We start from the raw sequence: 19,818 nt of genomic DNA, 5'->3' as shown, positions 1-19,818 counted from the left end.
TAATATGGAACATGCTTCGTGGCTCCTGAATGTCTGCGCCCTTTATGGGGGCATGGGCATGGGGGTATCTACCCAATGATGCAAATTTTCACCAAATCTGCTGGAACCCCAAGCTCATAGCACAAGCATGTCATGTCCTTCAAAGTGACTTGTGAGAAAAACAGTCCTGGCACAAGAGTAAAAACTCCTGCTGTGGGTTCACCCACTCCACCTGGTTTATTCAGACATCTCCAAATGAACTGCATCACACTGCCAAAATGTGGAAGATGTTCTCGTGATTGTAGACACATCTTCAAGTTATGATGAATGCTTTCCAACAGGACGTGGAACACAGTGAAAGAGTTGGTGAAGGACATCATTCCAAGATTGGGTTTGCCAGAACAAATTGACTATGATTAAGCAACACACTTCACATGTGTGGTATGCAGTGAAATAAACTGAATGTTGGACATATGTTGGGCGCTTCACTGTCCTTATCATCCTCAAGCCTCAGGCCAAATGGAATGGATGAACTATATTATCAAATGCATCAAGACGGCCCTCCTTGGACTGAAGCTCTTCCAGCAGTGCTTTGTAGCATTCAGGATACTCATAGCAAGAATGCTGGCTTGAGTCTGTTTGAGGTCATTACTGGACAGACAATGTCATAGACTGGAACTACTGATCTGTGCAAAGGTGATGTCCATCTGACCTCTGATGCTCTAATTGATTACTGTGTAGCTCCAAGCAGTGCTGTCTGACAAGTAGAACATCAAGTTCATGATGCATGAGAGAACCCACCTAAGGGGTGGGGCGGGGGGGGTATATAATATAGTATAGATAGTATAGATAGTATATAGTATAGATATATTAATATAGTGCCATGTCTATACAATTGGATTCATACCAATCATCTTAAATTAGCAAATCCAGCACTAGAGCATGTTTGGCCAGAATGCCAATTTAAGTTGGAAGTCAAACCAGCTTTCCTGTGGCTGATGGTTGCTAGAAGCATGAAGGTAAATTATGTGCACTCGCAAGGTGAGGGATTATTATGTCTCACTGCTTTTATATTAAGTTCCTGCCCAAGTTAGAGCTATGGTGGAATTCTGTTAGGGTTATGTTACCATGCTAATATGCTAAATATTAAATTGACCTCTCTTCTTGTATTAAGTTATTTTTTAAAAAAATGTTGTATGTTCTCAAAGGGTTAGGTCTATTTATTTTTCTGTCTGTAATTGTTATTAGAATTATAATATATAATTGTATAATTATATATTATATAATTCTATAATTATATAATATATAATTCTAATTACAATATATAATTGTAATTAGAATTATATAATTATGTTATATATTTAAATAATTAAATAAGCGTTTTACAGGGTGGGCCATTTATATGGATACACCTTAATAAAATGGGAATTGTTGGTGATATTAGGTTATATACATAGGTGATATAATGTGTTTGTGGCACTGTGATGAGGTGAAGGCCTGCCTCATCACTAAATCTGTAACACGAAGTAAACCATGTCTTAAAAATGTATATGTTTTAAAAGTGTTAACCTGTTTCTGCTTGTCCTTCAGGTAGCGTGGTTAGAGGAGGAGAGGTCCATCCAACTTCCTTTTTTTTAGAAGACGAAGGCCCCTCGGTTGACTAGAAGAAGGTGGGGTAGGTGATCTAATATGGTACCTGTAGAGGAAAGAAGGGAACAGTTGGAATGAGATTGAGTATACTTACCGGTAAGATTAAATATATGTCGTACGTATGTTTATTTTTAGGAATTAGATCTTAGGTATGAGGATAATGGAAATTAGTTTTAATGAGGTACTACCTGAATGTGGGGAATGGGTTGGCTCAAGTTAATTAGGGGGCGGGGCCAAAACCTATAAAGGGGAGAGAAGAAGAGTCATTAGGGAGAGCTGGAAAGAGCTGTCCTAGAGGGCTAGGCAAACCTTAATTTACTGATTGCTGTGAAGTCAGTGTGTGGTACTCTAAAAAAATAGGCCTATTATTTTCTTTTTGTATGATCCTTTTTACTTATTTTTCTTTTGTTATTTTTGTGTTTGAAGTAAATAAAATAAAGTTAAGCGCTTGGGATGAAAATAATTTTGGAGTTTGGAGTGATCCTTGATTGGCGGACCCAGTTTCCTGTCCTTCCAAACAGTCCCGTGGGAACGGTTCTTTCACTACATAACAGGCACATTAGTATATGGGAGGGGGAAAACTTTTCAAGTGGTGACCATGGCAGCCATTTTGAAGTCTACCATTTTGGATCCAACTTTTGTTTTTTCAATGGGAAGAGGGTCATGTGACACATCAAACTTATTGGGAATTTCACAAGAAAAACAATGGTGTGCTTGGTTTTAACTTATTTTATTCTTTATTCTTTCATGAGTTATTTAGAAGTTTCTCTTTGCTTACAGCCATTGACATGTCAAGAGGTCAACATGTGAGGAGCGGATAGAAATTGTGTTGATGTCTGGTGAACACAGTAACCGGGTTATTGCAGCAGATTTCAATGCAAGACACCCTATGAGACCACCCGTCTCCCATGCTACAGTTAGCAAACTGCTCGCCAAGTTTCGTGAAACTGGTTCAGTGTTGGATTTGCCAAAATGTGGACGTATGAAAACTGTCACTAATGAAGAAACATCAGTGGCTGTCCTAGCTTCATTCAGCAAGAGCCCACAGCGTAGCACTCGCCGCATGTCACTGGAGAGTGGCATCAGTCGAACATCCCTTCAACGGATATTAGCAACTCATAAATGGCACCCTTACAAACTCCAGCTGCTGCAGCATCTCAACGAGGATGACCCAGATCAGCACACTGAATTTGCAGAATGGGCAAAACAATAATTGGAACAGGACCCTCAGTTTACACAGAAGATTTTGTTCAGTGATGAGGCAAACTTTTATGTGAATGGTGAAGTTAACAAACAAAACCACTGCTATCGGTCTGACACTAACTCACATTGGATAGATCCCTCCAAGACTATTGGAACAAAAAAATTGATGGTATGGTGTGGTATATGAGGTACAAAGATAGTGTGGGCATTCTTCATCAATGGAAACCTCAAGGCCACTGGATATGCGAAATTGCTACATGATGATGTGTTTCCCTCTTTATGCACTGAAGCTGGCACATTCCCTGAGTTTTTCCAGCAAGATGGTGCACCACCACGTTATGGTTGTCAGGTCCGAGCATTCCTAGATGAACAGTTTCCTGAAAAGTGGATTGGTCATCGTGGGCCAGTTGAATGCCCCCAAGGTCTCCCGATCTGACCCCCTTAGACTTTTATCTTTGGGATCATCTGAAGGCAATTGTCTATGCTGTGAAGATAAGAGATGTGCAGCATCTGAAACTACGGATACTGGAAGCCTGTGCTAGCATTTCTCCTGTGGTAATGCTATCAGTGTGTGAAGAGTGGGAGAAGAGGGTTGCATTGTCAATCCAACACAATGGGCAGCACTTTGATAAGTGGTCAGAAACTTGTAAATGACTCATGAAAGAATAAAGTTACATTAAAACCAAGCACACCATTTTTTTTTCTTGTGAAATTCCCAATAGGTTTGATGTGTCACATCACCCTCTTCACCACCCATCTTGAAAGGTTTCCCTCTCCCATATACTAATGTGCCACAAACAGGAAGTTAATATCACCAACCATTCCCATTTTATTAAGGTGTATATACCTCACAATATAAATGGCCCACCCTGGAGAATTATTGGTCTGGAATGGAAAAAGAACCAAAGGGCGCACATGTTTCTGTGATAAGACTAGGTGGTGCTTGGAGGTCTTGGTTTCATTATGGGTGGTACTTGGTCTAAAAAGTTTGAGAACCACTGGTCTAGACCAGTTACTAGGCATAAGTTGTAGGAACCTCTTGTCGTACAGTCATAAAGTTGTGTTGCTCTTGTATCTTAATGTATTTTAATTGTGCAGTACCATTTAAGAAATGACCTTTTAAGCCACTCAGCCAATTATTGTGAGGTATTTCAAAGGTGCATATGATTAAATTCTAAAATGATATGGACAGCTGTTTCTTGACAATGTCCTCATTCTTTATACTACACACTTAAAAATTGTCCGTTTACAAGGGTTCATTGGTAAAGAAAAGGGTTCTGAATCCTGAACAACTGAATAACTTTTGGCATGATTAAAGTGTTCTTCAGATTGATGGAGAATGTGCTGTATATCATTCCATACAGCACCTTTTAGAAAAGAGTTCTCCTTATGTTATGATGTCAAGCTTGTAACAATAGATGAACGGTCTTTGGTGCCATATAGAACCCTTTTCAAAAATGTGCTATATAGAACCTTCATACACATTCTTCAACAATCTGAAGAACCCTTTTATAATGCAAAAATGTAACTGTTCAGGGTTCTATAAACAACCATTTTCTTTACTAAAGAACCCTTGCAGTGTAATTTTCATTTATATTTACTTTCTTAGTCATATTTTTATATATACTTTATTTGTTTTAATTATTTTCAAACATCTGATTTTCTTCCTTTTCATGTAAGCATCATATGACCATTTAACATTCACATTTTTTTTAGCTATGACTATTTTTGCAAGTGCCTCTCAGTTTTTAGAACTCAGGATATTTAAGCTAAAACAACTCTCCATTTCATAACAGAGCAAAGTTTTTCACCATTTGCCAAAACTGCATCCACATGTACAAGAGAACTGTTATCTTCTGCAGATACTAATTTATGCATTGTCAAGAACTGAACGACCTAGAAACGATCATTCTTTAAAATGAACGTTCTCATGTTTGTTGTGCAGTTATACGTGCTCTTACATTTATTTTCTCTGGCCAGGGAATCTGGGTGTGGGGCTATTGGTCGGTTACCCACATACATGAATATTAATTACCGTGTCTGTTGTGTAGCTGACTTTAATTTAACTGTTTGCGAATGTCCATTAATATGTCAAAGAAAAGCAAAAACTATCTGATTGAAACCATTCTCAAGCCTTTGGAAAGACATTGGGGCTTTATGGGAATTGTAGCATGAGTAATTCCTTATTCTACAAATTCTGTTTTATATTTATCATGGAAATGAGCGGCCATCAAAGCATTTCACTACTAATATATATATATATATATATTTATTTATTTAGCTTAAATATTCTGAGTTCTAAAATCTGAGAGGCACTTGCAAAAATAGTCCTAGCATTATATTAAAAAAAATGTGAATGTTAAATGGAGTAATTTGATGCTTACATGAAAAGGAAGAAAATCAGATGTTTGAAAATAATTAGAATTATATATATATCTTAATGCACTTTGATTAGTTTTGGTTTGTGATGCTGCTTCTGATTTTCCCATTTTACTTGTCTATGGATCACAAGCTGTATGCCTGTGTGAAATCATCCTTAATAAGTGGATAAATCTTTTGAAATATAATATAGCCTAAGGTAGAAGAATGCATAATCTGCTTCTAGCTAGTCTCAGCCACAGACACTCGCCCACAAGTTTACTTCTAGTTTACTGAGATACAAAAATAGAATAGCTTCTTAGTAGCTCATAACACTTATCTGAGAACAGATTTAAAATCATCTTTTTGTTGTCTTGTATGAACTTCATTTTGAGACTCTGATTCCAGATCAGTGTGTTTTCTGTGCTATCAAGTCATATGAAATACGTGATGACGCCACCGCCGACGTATGACGCACAGAAACCGTTCGGCGCTAATTTTCAAATGGGAGCCTAGATCAGTGAGAAGACGTGACGAGAAGTACTGTTTTTTTTAATCAGACTTTTAATACTTTTACTTAACTTCTACTCCCTATCTTGGGGGTTTTCAAGAAGCAGATCTTCGTAGAATTCTACTTGGGTCATTGGGTGAGTTTTACGGGAACTAAATGACCGCTTTGTGTGATTTTGTAGCGGCTAGTGAGGGCTGCAGCTGGGCTCTGCCTCAATGTGCGCTGTTGTGGTTGAGCTAGGGCACTCAGCACCCGGAGTTCTACGCCCTTGCTAGACGGCCTAAGTAGAACGGCAGGGCGTATATTGGAGCACTCTTGTAAGATTATGTTACGTTTGCCTGTAATTTATTTACTGAAAATTAAAAAGTGGCTCAAAACATGTTCAGCTTAAACATACATTATACGTCATGCATGTTCATACACCAAAGTACATTTTACCATTTAATATGAGAGCTAACTTGGAAAGATGAATGTTAGGGTATTTCTAGCTTACGTTATGTTTAAAAGTTAGCTGACTTTAGGTCAATAGAAGTAGATTGTAGAAGTAGATTGCTACTAAGAAATAAGAGCATAAGAAATTATCAAAGAAAGAAAAGCAAATAGTTGTTTTCAACCCAAGAAGTGGAAAGCGATGTTAATTAGGCCAATAACAGTATAGTCTGTATAATTCTATGGAATAAAGGTGTTTAATGTGGCAGGTTCCCCTGATACTAAGTCTACCCCTCTGTCTCTTTCAGGTCTGAGAGTATGAGTGCGGTGAACACACCTACGTCAAAGCCCAGGCAGTGGTCTTCCCCGGCCCTCGGACAAAAAACTGTCCTCTCTGCCCACAGTACTCCACTTTTGGGATCTATCCAGGGAAATGACGATGAAAAGGAGAAACGGCAGAGACGCAGGTCTAAAGTCATCGACCTTCACGGAGTGGCTGATTCCCCCTTCAGTGAAGCTGCGCCACACAGGTGTGTACCAGTGTCTGGAATATACGGTTAGGAATGCCCAATGATGTCAGAAAATAAATATTGGCATCATACAGATCTTTAGATCTGTCTAGTATTTCTACATAATATTTCTAAGATTGGTTGATGTATTTAATTTAATATGAAAAAGCAGAGTATTTCGTTGACCATGGGTTCTGTATAATTTTTTCTACAAATAAGTTTAACTTTTCCATGTAATGCTTGTCCTAATGGCTCTATAGTGTACATTTTTATATGTATGGACATACGCATAAAACTAATGAAGTTTATTGTGAGGAACTGTTGTTACTTTGTAAGAGGGGGGGAAAACTACATTTTCAATTTATTTCACCAAACAAAATGTTATTGCAAATTTGAGGAAACAAACTCACAGCAGCAACAAACAGCATTTTCAATTCAAAACAGATGGAAAATAAGCCATCTACACTGAGAACTGTACTATCTAATAGACATACATAAAACCACAGAATGCAGGTCTTAAAAGTAGCTACTGTAGCATAGTTAACTGTGCTGTGTTGTATTTTGTTTAATAATGACTACATGAAATGTATTTATATCGTTCTCCACATCTTTCTGGCTTTACAGTGCCACAGGAACCCCAGCTGCTGTTCCTAAATTATCGTCTGCTCAGATCTCCGAACATTACTCTACCTGCATCAAGCTCTCCACTGAAAATGTATGTCAACCTGGAATGTTTAGTCCAGCTATACACCGTGGCAGGTGTCTATAGTTATACATTTCTAACATTTATTCAATCTTGAATCATGTCTCTACAGAAAATCACCACAAAAAATGCCTTTGGTCTTCACCTCATTGATTATATGGCTGATATTCTAAAGCAAAAAGACTCTGAGCTCAACTTCAAGGTAGTTTCTGAATTTGTTTTGCGCATACACCATACTCGTATACTGCTCAGTGTTTGCCTTTTAGACAGGTCTTTGCATTTCATAATTTTCTCAGATAGGGAGGTTTTATTTTATAGCATTTAGACATCTACTTGTTTATTTAAATATAATGTGTGCTCATACAAAGTCATTTATTCTGCTACACATTTAGTTACTGTGTCCTGTGTTTTTGGGCTGAACGAATTGAGATGTAGTTGCAGAATGTAGATGTAGATGCAGAAACAGCATTTTGAAAAATTGCTCTTTTCAAACTGCAAGTGCTGCAATTTTAATTCTAGGCTACTTTACCAAGAACAATATCATACATTTTAAATGAATGAAAAAGTTTATATATCACACTTGGAGCAATCAGATGCAACCAAGCACTGTCCTGTAACTGTTTCAGTAACTAAATTACACTGTCAATCTATATCATGGGCATTCACAGTTAATGCCAGACCTTGGTTATGAAAACAGACCTGAATATCAATTATTATAAAATAACGTCAGTTTAATTCATAATATTGCACAATATATTTCCCCCAAATCATTCAGCTTTATTGTATGTTCAGGTGGCTGCAGGAACTCTGGATGCCAGCACTAAAATTTACGCTGTGAGAGTAGATGCTGTTCATGCTGATGCCTACAGAGTACTCGGAGGACTGGGCTCTGAGACCAAACCAAAAGAAGGCGAGTATGCTGTTGGATACTCGGTTAATAAAGCTGCTCTCTCAATCTCAGCTTTGTCCCTCAAGGACCACTTTCTTCCACATTTTAGTGTTTTCTCTGATCCTTTTATTTGCTGTAAACCTTGGGCAACATTATTTACAGAAAAAAAATTATACAGGGTGTAAATTCACTACAAAGGCAGCGGCACATGATGTAACCTTGTGTAATACAGCGCAGATCATTAATGTTGGGAATAACATGCAGAGACTTGGTGTGCATTTAATATATATATATATATATATATATATATATATATATATATATATATATATATATATATATGATCAAATACTTGATTTTGTTGTTGTTTTGTGGCCTGTTCTGTTTAAGTTTACTTATACAGTTTATTTTACTTGAATGCTTGTAGGTCAGGAAGTCGAAGAGACAGAGTCTGTGGAGAATGATCAGAGTGAGCAGGCCACCAAGCAGCCCACAAAGAAAAGACCCCCGAAGAAGACGGTGGAGCAGAATCTGTGCAACATCAACCTGTCAGAGTCAGAGATGAAATGTGAGGTAAAAGCTTTGGGATTTTTTTTTTTTTTTCCTCAGTACACCAATGCTCTTTCCTCTGGATGGATACAGCAAAGTAATTTTAGCATTTTGTTTCAATGTTGTAAGCAAATCTCCCAAAAATGTGTATATATTTATAATGTGAAGCTACAATTTGTAATTGTGGGGAATTACCGTTCTTTCTGGTTTGTTTATATTCAGATGTTCAGCTTCTTTTAAAGTGGAACAGTATGTTTGTGTGTGTGGGGGGGGTGCAACTGTTTGTACATGGCTGAAGTTTGCAATTGCTGTGTCATGAGCAGGGAGAGAGGAAGCCTAGCATGTCTAACAGAGCCAATATATTTATTTTAATGATTTACTTACACTAAGGTTTCCTAAACACATTAGACCAGTTTCCAGTGTGTAAACAGACTGGAGAGCTAGCAAATGGTGAGGAAACATCTTCTGAATTTTATAAAAAGTGTTTTTTGATTTCAGTTGTAGACATTGCCTTTAAAGCAAGACAGATCCTTATTTTTTAGGGCTGTGTGGATATGTTAAACCCTTTTTTTATATAAATACATTTGGGGTCACTTTCATATGAGGTCCATGCAACATGAATGTGAACTGTCAGATTGGCTTTTGTGTTTTTGCCTGTACACATGCCTGCAGTGCTGTTTTCATCAGTACTTGGGTGTACAAACTGGCATTTAAGGATTTACATGTTGTTCTACACAGGGCTTAGGGGTGGAGCTGAATTGAATCAATGTGCACGTGCTGTTCGAGATACAGATCCGTCCACATTACACACACATACAGGTCACTTCCATTTATGAATGTGTCCAATCTGAGCAAAATATCAGAATATGAGCCTTGTAATGTGAACAAATCTTTAGTAGTTATTTAAAACACATCTACATGTATTTTGTAAAATGTATGGAATTATCTATTGATATTAACATTTAAAACCTTGAATAATGCTTTTCCAAATTTCTATTTGTCCTTTTGCCATTGTCATATTCAAGTACAAAAAGGGCAGCTGCTAGTGGCACAAGTATGTATTTATAAAGCAGTAATATGACCTAATGACATTTATTTTAACTTCACTGCATTTTCAGGTGGACCCCATGTTCCAGCGTATGGCTTCGTCTTTTGATGAGAACAGCACAGCTGGAGTGTTTCTGTCTGTGTTGTTTAGTGAGGACAGTAGCTGCGAGCTGCGTTTCCCATCACACATGACCCTGCTTAAGTCCCGGTCTTCCAGCTCACCCACACCTGTCCAGAACACAACTGTCTCACCCTTCATAGGTTAGTCCAATCTGTGTTTAGTCCAGGCTACACATGTGTAATGGAAAATAGGAAAACATTAATTTCTTATTTTGTATTTCACTCCCAGCTAGCCTCAAATCTCTGGAGGGAAAATCTATCTGCCCATCTCTGGAGGACTTTTCCTTCACTCAGTGGACACCAGACCAGGTTAACACAGGCTTTAAATGAGATTTTCTCTTGCTGAATTTGATAAATGCTTTTAACTTATCTGTTTTTTTTTGTTGTTGACTGGTGATCTCTGCAGAGCACCAATCTGAACCATTTGCTGGAGAAGATGAAGCATGGTGAACATGCTTTTGACATCAACGCTGACATTGAACCTGATGTGGATGAGGCTCCAGACCCTGGAGATCATTTTTATGCAGATGGAGACGATGAGGGACAAGGAGACTATGGGGATGAGATTAATGAGCACAAAGACTCCTGTGCTCGGAAGAGCCCAGAGAGACGGTGATGACCTTTTGACTTTTTTTTTTTAATACTCTTTCAAGTGATAGTTTGGTAGTTGCCCCAAATGTAGTCAGTCTGTAAAGATGTTTGGGCATCTTTTGTTTTGCAGTATAGCTATAAGTGTAATGACAGCCTAGTCAGTTTTTAAGGGAATGGATAACCTTTCATTACTTGTAAAGTCAGGCTTCAGGATAGCACTTGCCACTGATCATGAGCCTATTTTCAACATACCAAATGCTAATTGGTAACCAGATGTGTTACGTCTCCCATCATTGGGCTGTGGAGCAGTGTAACTGTGTGCTCTGGAGTGATGGCTTTCCACCCAACGCTTTTGGGAACCAGAACTAATCATCAAACGTTAATACCTGACCTACCATGGTTCAGTATCAGATGTATTAGGTTTTCAGAAGAGCAGAGCTTATTGCTCGGCAACAAGTAAACAAACTCTATATTAACGCCTTTGATTTCAAACAAAACACTTCTGCACTCTCACTTTTAACTTTTTTAAATTCTTTATTTTGAGGTACAATCACATCTTCACCTTTAACCATCTTCAGGATCCATTTTGTCTCATAATACTATTGTTACATTTATAAAACAAACAAACAATTACAGTGAGGACAGTCAACTCACTTTTAACGTTTTGTCTGATTGTGATGGTAATTGTGAACAGGGGAGTTATACCAATAGGAGAGGCAGATATCACCACCATGTGCCTTCAGCTGTCAGATAAACCCAGAGAATATTCCTACTTCAGCCCCCGTACCATGGCCTCATGGGTTGGCCCTGGCTACTGGCTCTTCAAACCATCACACAAACGTGAGTTAAATACTGATTCTGATTCTAAATATCAGTGAAAAACAATACATTTTTCGGCGAAATTGGGTTTTGTTTACTCCCTTGATGAGAAATCGTTGTAAAAGTATTTTCTTTCTGTTGCAGAGGATCACAAGTTAGAGAAGGAACCTAAAAAGAGGGCGCCAAAAAACCCCCTGGTCATAGACTTCACCAAAGATATCAACTTTCACAATTACTTCCGTACAACCAAAGTAAGATCACACTCACTGACTGGAAAGAAAATTGCTTACTCTAAGTGTTTATTAATAATTATTCTACATAAATAATTTGCATTTGGAACAAAATCTCAACATCAATTTACATAGAATTAGCTGGATGTGTGGGTGTGGGTGTGGGTGTGTGTGTGTGTGTATGAAAACTTATCTGGACAGGATTAAATTTCCATGGGGTCCTGGGGTAATTCTTTCTCATGTGGGGGACCTCTGTAGTTTTATATCTGACTGAATCGAAAATTTCTGTGCACCCCCCACCCCCCTCCAACATCCTCAAAAAAAAACTACTCTCACAATTATCTCCTGTTTTCAAAATGGAGATCACACGGCCTGATAAAGGAGTGAATGCAATGGCAGGTTTGGGTATATAGCGTTATTTCAAAATTTTTGGAATACAATTTGTACTAGAACCTCGCTCGTGTTCATGTGAAAAAATATAATTCGGCAGCAAGAAACTCACATGTCCTCTAGTTTTTCATTGCCTTATCACAGAGAAGGTGTGTAAAGTTTTTATTATAGACAGCCATCTGAAAAAGGAATCCGATTGATTTTGTTTTTTACTCGTTTATTTATTTGGTAATTGACCCATTTACTTATGTTTACTCCAATCTTTCTGCCTACATAATTGAACACAAGACCCTAAACAATACTTACACAATCAATGTAAATGGGTGGAGATAAAAAGCTGCAAACTAAACAGATGTGTTTGTGAAAACAATACATTCAAAATGGGAAATAATTTTTGCAACATTTTAAAATATTGACATTTTATACTTGAGAGGGGATAGTACATTTTTAGATTTTAATTTTACGTAGTACATCCACTTCTCGTGTCCGCGTTGGGTTCCTCCCACTGTCCAAAAACACACGTTGGTAGGTAGATTGGCTACTCAAAAGTATCCGTAAGTGTGAATGTGTGAGTGAATATTTGAGTGTTGCCCTGTATAGGACTGATGTATTCTCACCTTGTGCCCAGTGATTCCTGGTAGGCACTGGACCCACCGTGACCCTGAATAGGATAAGGGATTACAGACAATAACTGAATGAATATTTCATCCAAAAAGGAACTATGGCCTTTTTTTAAAGCACTACAGTGAGCAGGCTTTGACAAATGTATCACTTTATTGCAGTAATTGAAAAAAGTGTTTAGTCACTGTAATGGGAATCCAGGGTGTCAGCAAGTCACAAATCTGTTTAATGCTGACAGAATATCCCATCCCCCTCCTTCTCGCCCCCTCTTCTCCCTGCTATTTTACAGAAGGTTTTTAAAATCAGATTATAAATTACACACCATTTGTTGTTTACAGGCTGCAACCACATTCAGTAAATCAGCTTTGAACAGCAGCAATAAGAAGACCACTCTGCCAGCAGACTTCCAGTATCCCCTCAGTAATCTGTCACAGCTCAGCCTCAAACCCTCCAGCACGGTAATCCATTTAAATGTTACATTACCCAAAACTGGTTTTTGATGTTCCTTAAAACAGCAGTCTGTTGTTTGTTTTTTTTGTCCAGTGATATTTCATGTTATAACAGTTGATATACTGACATCCAGTGGCCGAGATGTGTCATAAACTACTATACTAACTGTACTAAACTTATTTTTTTAATATGACCACACCCTGCTGTTTGGAGCATACAATTTATGGCATGCCACATACGTTTACACATATGGACATTTTTATATCATTTAATGTTAAAATAAGTGAACTTTAATGAAACCATTACTAATACCTTGAACACTATACATCTTGTGATTTTTATTTATTCCTTATTTTTATGCTTTTGTATGGTAGCTAAGTGCAGAAGGAAAGAAAAGGTTATCAGGTGAACTCTCAGAGGAAATTGGAGATTACAACTACGACAATGCCAACGACACTGCAAATTTCTGCCCAGGACTACAGGTGAACTCACTTTACCGTCCTTTAGAACAATGCTTCCCATTATTCGCTGCTGAGGGTTTTTCTCCACACACCTGAGCTGAGTAATCTGTGCCCGTCTGAAACTGAATAAAATGTGGAGTGGCTCAGGGGCTTTGAAGACTGGATTTGAAAACACTTTTCTGGCAGATCAGTGTATCCACTGCCACAAAATGGTTATAGTGCTCTTTAAATGAGTCACCGCCATATCACCACTTTGCCTTCTAGCTTTTAAATGTTGTCTATGTGAATGATTGCATTGAGCCATATTGCCCTCTGCAATTTTAGTATATTACAACCTGTCAAAGTCTGAGTCTGCACGGATTATGTGAACATCAAAAGTCATTATAGAACCTTCTTCCCGGTGTCTTCCAGGTGTTAGTGCACCAGAACCAAATTTAGCTCCACAACCTCTGGTTTGTTCTTAATGGCAGAACTGTATGTGTGAATAATGTAAAAATAGTGAATGCATATTTGTTTTCGGTTAAGAAACTCTCCTCCCCATCCCTTTTATGAATATGTATGTGCCGTTTAGGATGGAGACAGCTATGATGATGATGGTGAAGGTTTTGCTGGATCCAACGACTCTCAGCCTGTGAACCCCTTGACTTTTGACCCAGAAGGTATCACTACATATGGAGATGACTGCCTGGTGCCGGAACCCCACAAGGTATATACCCCACAAATAACAAACATTAAAAGGAAGAACAATGTTAGATTTCCCTTTTGGTTGTGTGTGTACACAACCCACTGGGGTTGGATTCCTATAAGAATAATGTATCATCCCTTTCTAGAAAAATGGCAAAGTATTATTATGTTTGGATGCAAGTACTGAAAATGCAAATAAACTGAGTGTTTTTACAAAATGTAAAAAATAAGGCTGTGTCCACTCTAGATAACTTATAGAAAAACAGATGCATAGAAAGTGACAATATGTTGACTGTAGAGAATATTGCATTTGCAATGCTGTTACATGTAGTTTACCCCTCCTAGGTCAATGTCATTGAGATTAACTACGCCAAGACTGCAAAGAAGATGGACATGAAGAGACTAAAGACCAGCATGTGGAGCCTTCTGACTAACAGCCCAGAAAAAACAGCTCCAGTATGATTTTCTTTCTTTTTTTTTTTAATTGTGCATAGAACATAAAAATAAGCAATAATGGTACACATTAACTTGCATGTTGTTTTGTCATATTCCAACACACTGCATGGCTCTGCATTTCTTTGTAGTTATGAAAACTAAGTATATACATTCCAACCAGAGGTCAGTATGTTTGCAGCCAAATCTCTCCTATAGAGAAATATGCAAAGGCACAGTGTACCCGTACCAGAAATACTATTTGTCTGTAATTAAGTATGCTTTAAGTCCCATTTACATGTATAATCTCTTTTTAAAGGAGGTGGAAAGTGAAACATCCACAGAAGTCTCAGGAGAGAAGTCTTTTAGCCAGTCCACCAGGACACTATTAAAACGGTACTGTAAAACAACCTTTTATTCATTCATTGTATTAGATGGAATTAGCAAAAGCCTGTTTTCAAAAGGCCACAGAGAACTAAAGTCCATATTTTCTTTTTAAGTAGGTTAATCTTGTGCTTGTGGGCAAACAGTACCCATGGGAATGTAACTTACAGGACATTCTTTTACATATATTCTACAGTAAAGATGTTTTTTGCCAGGGTTATCCCCTTTGATACAGACTGGGCAGTCCTAAGCAGTGCTTACATAAGCAGTATTCTCAAAAATCACAAACCTTACATTTGCTCCTCTGTCATCGGTCTGTATACCAAAACGAATGGCTGTATAGCCAGTGATAACATGAATGAGGGCATTGGTGTTTTAAAGATGTTAACATAGAAGCAGAATAATGCATAGACAGAGAGTAGGGGTGGGTGACATGGCCCTAAAATAATATCACGATATTTCAGGGTATTTTGACTTTTTTGTTTGTTTGTTTGTTTGTTTTTAGCAAAAAAATGTAAATGAAAAAATATTTTTTGTAAAAAACAAAAAAAAAAAGTCATAATATACCTGTTATCATGATATTGTTGGTTTTTGTCTTTTGTTTTAAAATGATGATGATATTATCGGGAACTACATTATCTGGCACAGCCCTAGTTTAGAGACTGTCACTAGTTTCAATGTTACACACACGACAAACTTGCTGAAGTGGTACAGGTCTAAAATCACTATCTGTAATAATCACATTACCAATTTTGTATAATAATAACGACTTTGGTTCTTTCTTGCCATTTTTCTTGTCAGAGCTGTCATGTCGGATTTGGCACAGGCTTAAAAAAAAACGGGGGGCTGATCTCTACTGTATTACAGTGAATGGAAGGAGAGCGACATTTGAATTAAGCACAATTGCATGGCACAGAAAGCTGTGCCTGTACAAGCCTCCTTATTATTTTGCTGTCAAATTTGATAGCATAGCAGAGATTCTTGATGTCTCACACAGTAGAAAGCAAAGCCAGATACATATCCACAAACCATCCAGACCACTTGCAGTTGGTGTTTCTGCTACTCTATGTTTTCATGTAGTTAGGCTTGGGCAATTATGGGGAAAAGTGTATGATTATCATGATATAAAATATTATTGTTTTAAAAGAAAATCTTTGAAAATTTTTGCTGGGCTCAGCAATGCAGAAACTGTACTATGTATGTTTTGGAGGAGGGTAGTATCACTTTAAAGACACTATTTACATGTAGTATTGTATGCAGCTCTGTACAGTCGGAGGAAGGCTATTAAAAAAAACTGTCTGTTAGTCATTGTCCAGGTGGTTAGTCCATGAATTCTGGTGAACCTGTTTGAATTGAACCATTTGATCTCATGGAGAACTCATTTTTGGCACAACTGAGACCTGAGGTTTCTTCTCTGCAGTAGTGTGCAGCAAGTCACTCTACCCTTACCAGACAACACCTGTAGGGAGCTCATCCATCTTTTAGCTCAGGAATTCAGCACAGCATCAGAAAGTTACCTAGCTTCCAGATCAATCAACTATACATGAACCATGCACAAAGCTGAATGATATATAAAAAACTTAATAATATATTCCTCCTTTTTCCTCTTCCCAAGGCTGCCCACCACCATGGCCAATAACCTGTCTGTGCCATTGGCCTTTGTTGCCCTCCTTCATCTGGCCAATGAGAAGGTGAGCCCAACTTTAGCTTTGGTTTAACATCTTAGAGGCAAATATTTAAATTATGGAAAGAACATTTTTTCATTAAAAACTTGCACAATGGTAATTTTAAAAGAATATGTATCTCCAAATGACAAAAAAAAAACAAGATCAACAAGATGTTGTGTTTAAGATCAAATTCTATGGGTCCAGTTCTTAAAAACAAGGCAACAAACTAGGCAAGCCTGGTTTTGCCATACTGCCATTAGCCATATAGCCATTGTCACAGAGGTGATTCTGGCAATTCACAAGCATGAAAACCCAAAATGTATACCTTGTCATTGCAAGGTCTGGAGAAGCTTTGGTGATTCATATCAGTGTCGTTTACATGTGGTTTTTATTATGCGATTGTGTTGCACAGAAAATATGGAGGGCAGGACTAATAAATGCAGAAATGAATAAAGGAGCACAAAAATTTGTTAATATTTAACACTAGCATCAGTGTTTTTCATCATCGTTTTATTTGATTACAGTTACTTATTTATTCAATGTAACAGTTTAAAGCATGTGAAGTTTAAGGTGGGTGTGTGCAGCTATATGGAGTTTTATAAACACACTAATGCCACAAAATGTCTTCCCACCACTGCCCTTTATAATATTTGAGGCATGTGTAAATGTTGCAGAGTTCTGAGTCATCCCGCTGAGCTTGTGAACAGTGGAGTATTATAACTAATTCCGAGCCAAACACAGCCCCAGAAACACATACAAACGGAGCATGTTCCTGTTTTATTTCCTATTATTTATATGAAACTTGATAAATAACCTTGTCCAGCTTCAATGTGTGATAACGCTGTGTGTGAGGCTCTGAGCTCTTTCTTGAGTTACTGAACATTGACACACCCACAGACGAAGCCACGGTTCACGCTGAAGAGCCTACTGTTCTTTGGTTCCAGCTGGGAACAATATTTTTCTGGTTCGCGAACCAGTTAATGTCCGTGGAAACGAGCCAAATGGTTCTAAATATAGTTTACGAACCTCACTGGTGGAAAAGTGCTATGTGGAATATGGCTGAACTAACATCAGATGATGTAGTAGCGCCACCTTGTGAAATATGACTGAACTAACAGCCAAATGTGAAATAACTTTCCTACTTGCGCATGCGCATTTCAAAATTAGGAGTCCGCGAAAATGCCTATTCTACACAAAAATATAAATGTAAAAAGCAAGAGAAAAGAGGCCAGTGGGCTGCTATTAATTTTTAGTACAAGTGTCAGTTGAGATTTTCTGCAGTACAGGCTTATTAATTTGTTTTTCACATTACTCATTGTTTTTTGGAAATTCTGCTGATTTTTCTGCTTAATTCAGTTGATCACATAAAAAAAGTGAAGAAACATTTTAATTTTCACTGCATTTCATTGATTTATAACACCCTCCCCAGCCAGAGTTAGCTCATTTAGCCAGCTAAGCTTCAGCAAAGTCGAGGCTAGAGCATGGACTTGCAGACCATAGATAGGAGCTGAGGGGTACTGTTAAGTCTATAACTGAGCTAACAAGTTTAACAGGGTATTTCTGCCTTAGAAACCTAACACATTGAAAATGACCATTCATCCTAAATTTTCTGTTCTCTCACCAACAGAACCTGGAACTTTGCAAAGTGGATGACATGTCAGATATCCTCATCAAACAAGGCCACTGAAAACATGCCACTTTTTTACTTTTTCTGCTTTTAGAAATAATTTTACTTTACTATTTTTATATTTTATAAAATGAAATGTACATGTAAAGCCAACTGTTTTGTACTCTTAAATACCTTTTCCCTTCTCTGTAAAGTTGTACTGAAGTCTTGTCTTTTAATACACTTGAGAACTAGGATTGTAAAATAAAAACTCAAGGATCTGAGTATCATGATAAAATGCAAATATATGACTCATGCTTTCTTTCAAGCTCGGACTCAAAAGAAGTAAAACGACAGGGATGGACAATGTATGAAATGTGAATATGAAACAAATTCATCAATACTTTTTGTTTAGTCTTCAGGGATAAAAGTTTGGGGTCGGGGGGTTAGGGTTATATATATATATATGCAGTCTTATTAATTTAAATGTTTGAAGCTTTTCCTTTTATGTGTACTTTCAAGCGGATCATTAAAACTCTTCAGACTTTAAACTGTGCAGAATATTAATTGTGTGAAGGAATGCATTTCCATACAGCACTTAAAGCCCTCATCACTGAGAGAGAGAGAGAGAGAGAGAGATCAGGGAATCAAGCTTCACTCCCTTCTGATCTGAACTAATCCACAGCCATTTGCATCCATCCTTTCTCTTTGAGAACAATTCAGCATTGGTTCTGAAATTGTTACAATGTCAAGAATGCCTTACTGAGAAATGGAAAGAAGAATAAAATAAACAAGCTGCTGGTGGAGTCAAGACCTCACTATTGCTGAATGTAAAAGACAAAAAGTGCAACCAACTTGAGGTCTGCAAAAGATTTTTTGAAAATCTGATATGAAGCTTCATATGGGTAGAAGCTGTTCTAGAACCTTTATTTATTTATTTTTTTTACAAAAGCTGAAAACCTAGTTGTAAAGGGCCTTATACATATAACATGTTTATATATGTTTTATCAGTGGGATATTAATGCTACTGCAGTCAGCATCATACATTTGTTTTCAGCATGGTTAAACATTTTTGCTGACATATCCCTTTAAAGATCATGCGCTGAGGTTTATTAATAGACACCTAGAAGATGATGTCACTGGGACCTGAGGGCTGGTCAGGGTGGAGTTGCATTCAGATTTAACACTTCACAAAAGTGGTCTAGCGAGATTTTGTCTCTGCCCATAGATTTGGGGCAGGTCCTGAAGTGGAACACTAAATTATGTGTTGAATAACTTCACAGTGAATATTAAGCTTCTTTATTAATCAAACATTACAAAAATTCACAGTTTTTCTTGTCATAACTTGGTATATGTATGGTGCTAACTGATACTGAGTTACAGTCAATACACTAACACTATTACTTACAGTATAATTTTCCTGTTTTATCTGGTTACTTGTGCTGTGAATATTATAGCATTAATATAGATTTTTTTCCTCCATAAAATTGCTAAATGCAAATGGGCTAAAAAGTAAAAATGTATTCTATAAATGTA

At 37.5% G+C, this 19,818-nt stretch overlaps 1 protein-coding gene across 1 annotated transcript; it reads left to right on the top strand.

Moving 5' to 3' along the window:
* Positions 1-5,674: 5,674 nt before the first annotated feature.
* Positions 5,675-18,741, top strand: ncaph (non-SMC condensin I complex, subunit H). Its single transcript, XM_066657546.1, has 18 exons — positions 5,675-5,837; positions 6,439-6,660; positions 7,264-7,354; positions 7,455-7,544; positions 8,135-8,252; positions 8,659-8,804; positions 9,899-10,088; positions 10,177-10,256; positions 10,354-10,559; positions 11,233-11,378; positions 11,502-11,608; positions 12,937-13,056; positions 13,423-13,530; positions 14,081-14,215; positions 14,539-14,649; positions 14,945-15,021; positions 16,625-16,700; positions 18,304-18,741. Exons 2-18 carry the CDS (start codon positions 6,449-6,451, stop codon positions 18,361-18,363), a joined length of 2,073 nt encoding a protein of 690 aa, XP_066513643.1. The 5' UTR covers positions 5,675-5,837; positions 6,439-6,448; the 3' UTR covers positions 18,364-18,741.
* The last annotated feature ends 1,077 nt before the right edge of the window (positions 18,742-19,818 follow it).

This window comes from Hoplias malabaricus, chromosome Y, assembly GCF_029633855.1.
Source record: "Hoplias malabaricus isolate fHopMal1 chromosome Y, fHopMal1.hap1, whole genome shotgun sequence".
NCBI lineage: Eukaryota > Metazoa > Chordata > Actinopteri > Characiformes > Erythrinidae > Hoplias > Hoplias malabaricus.
The sequence above is the reverse complement of the archived record's forward strand: the minus strand, read 5'-3'. Positions and strand labels throughout refer to the sequence as shown.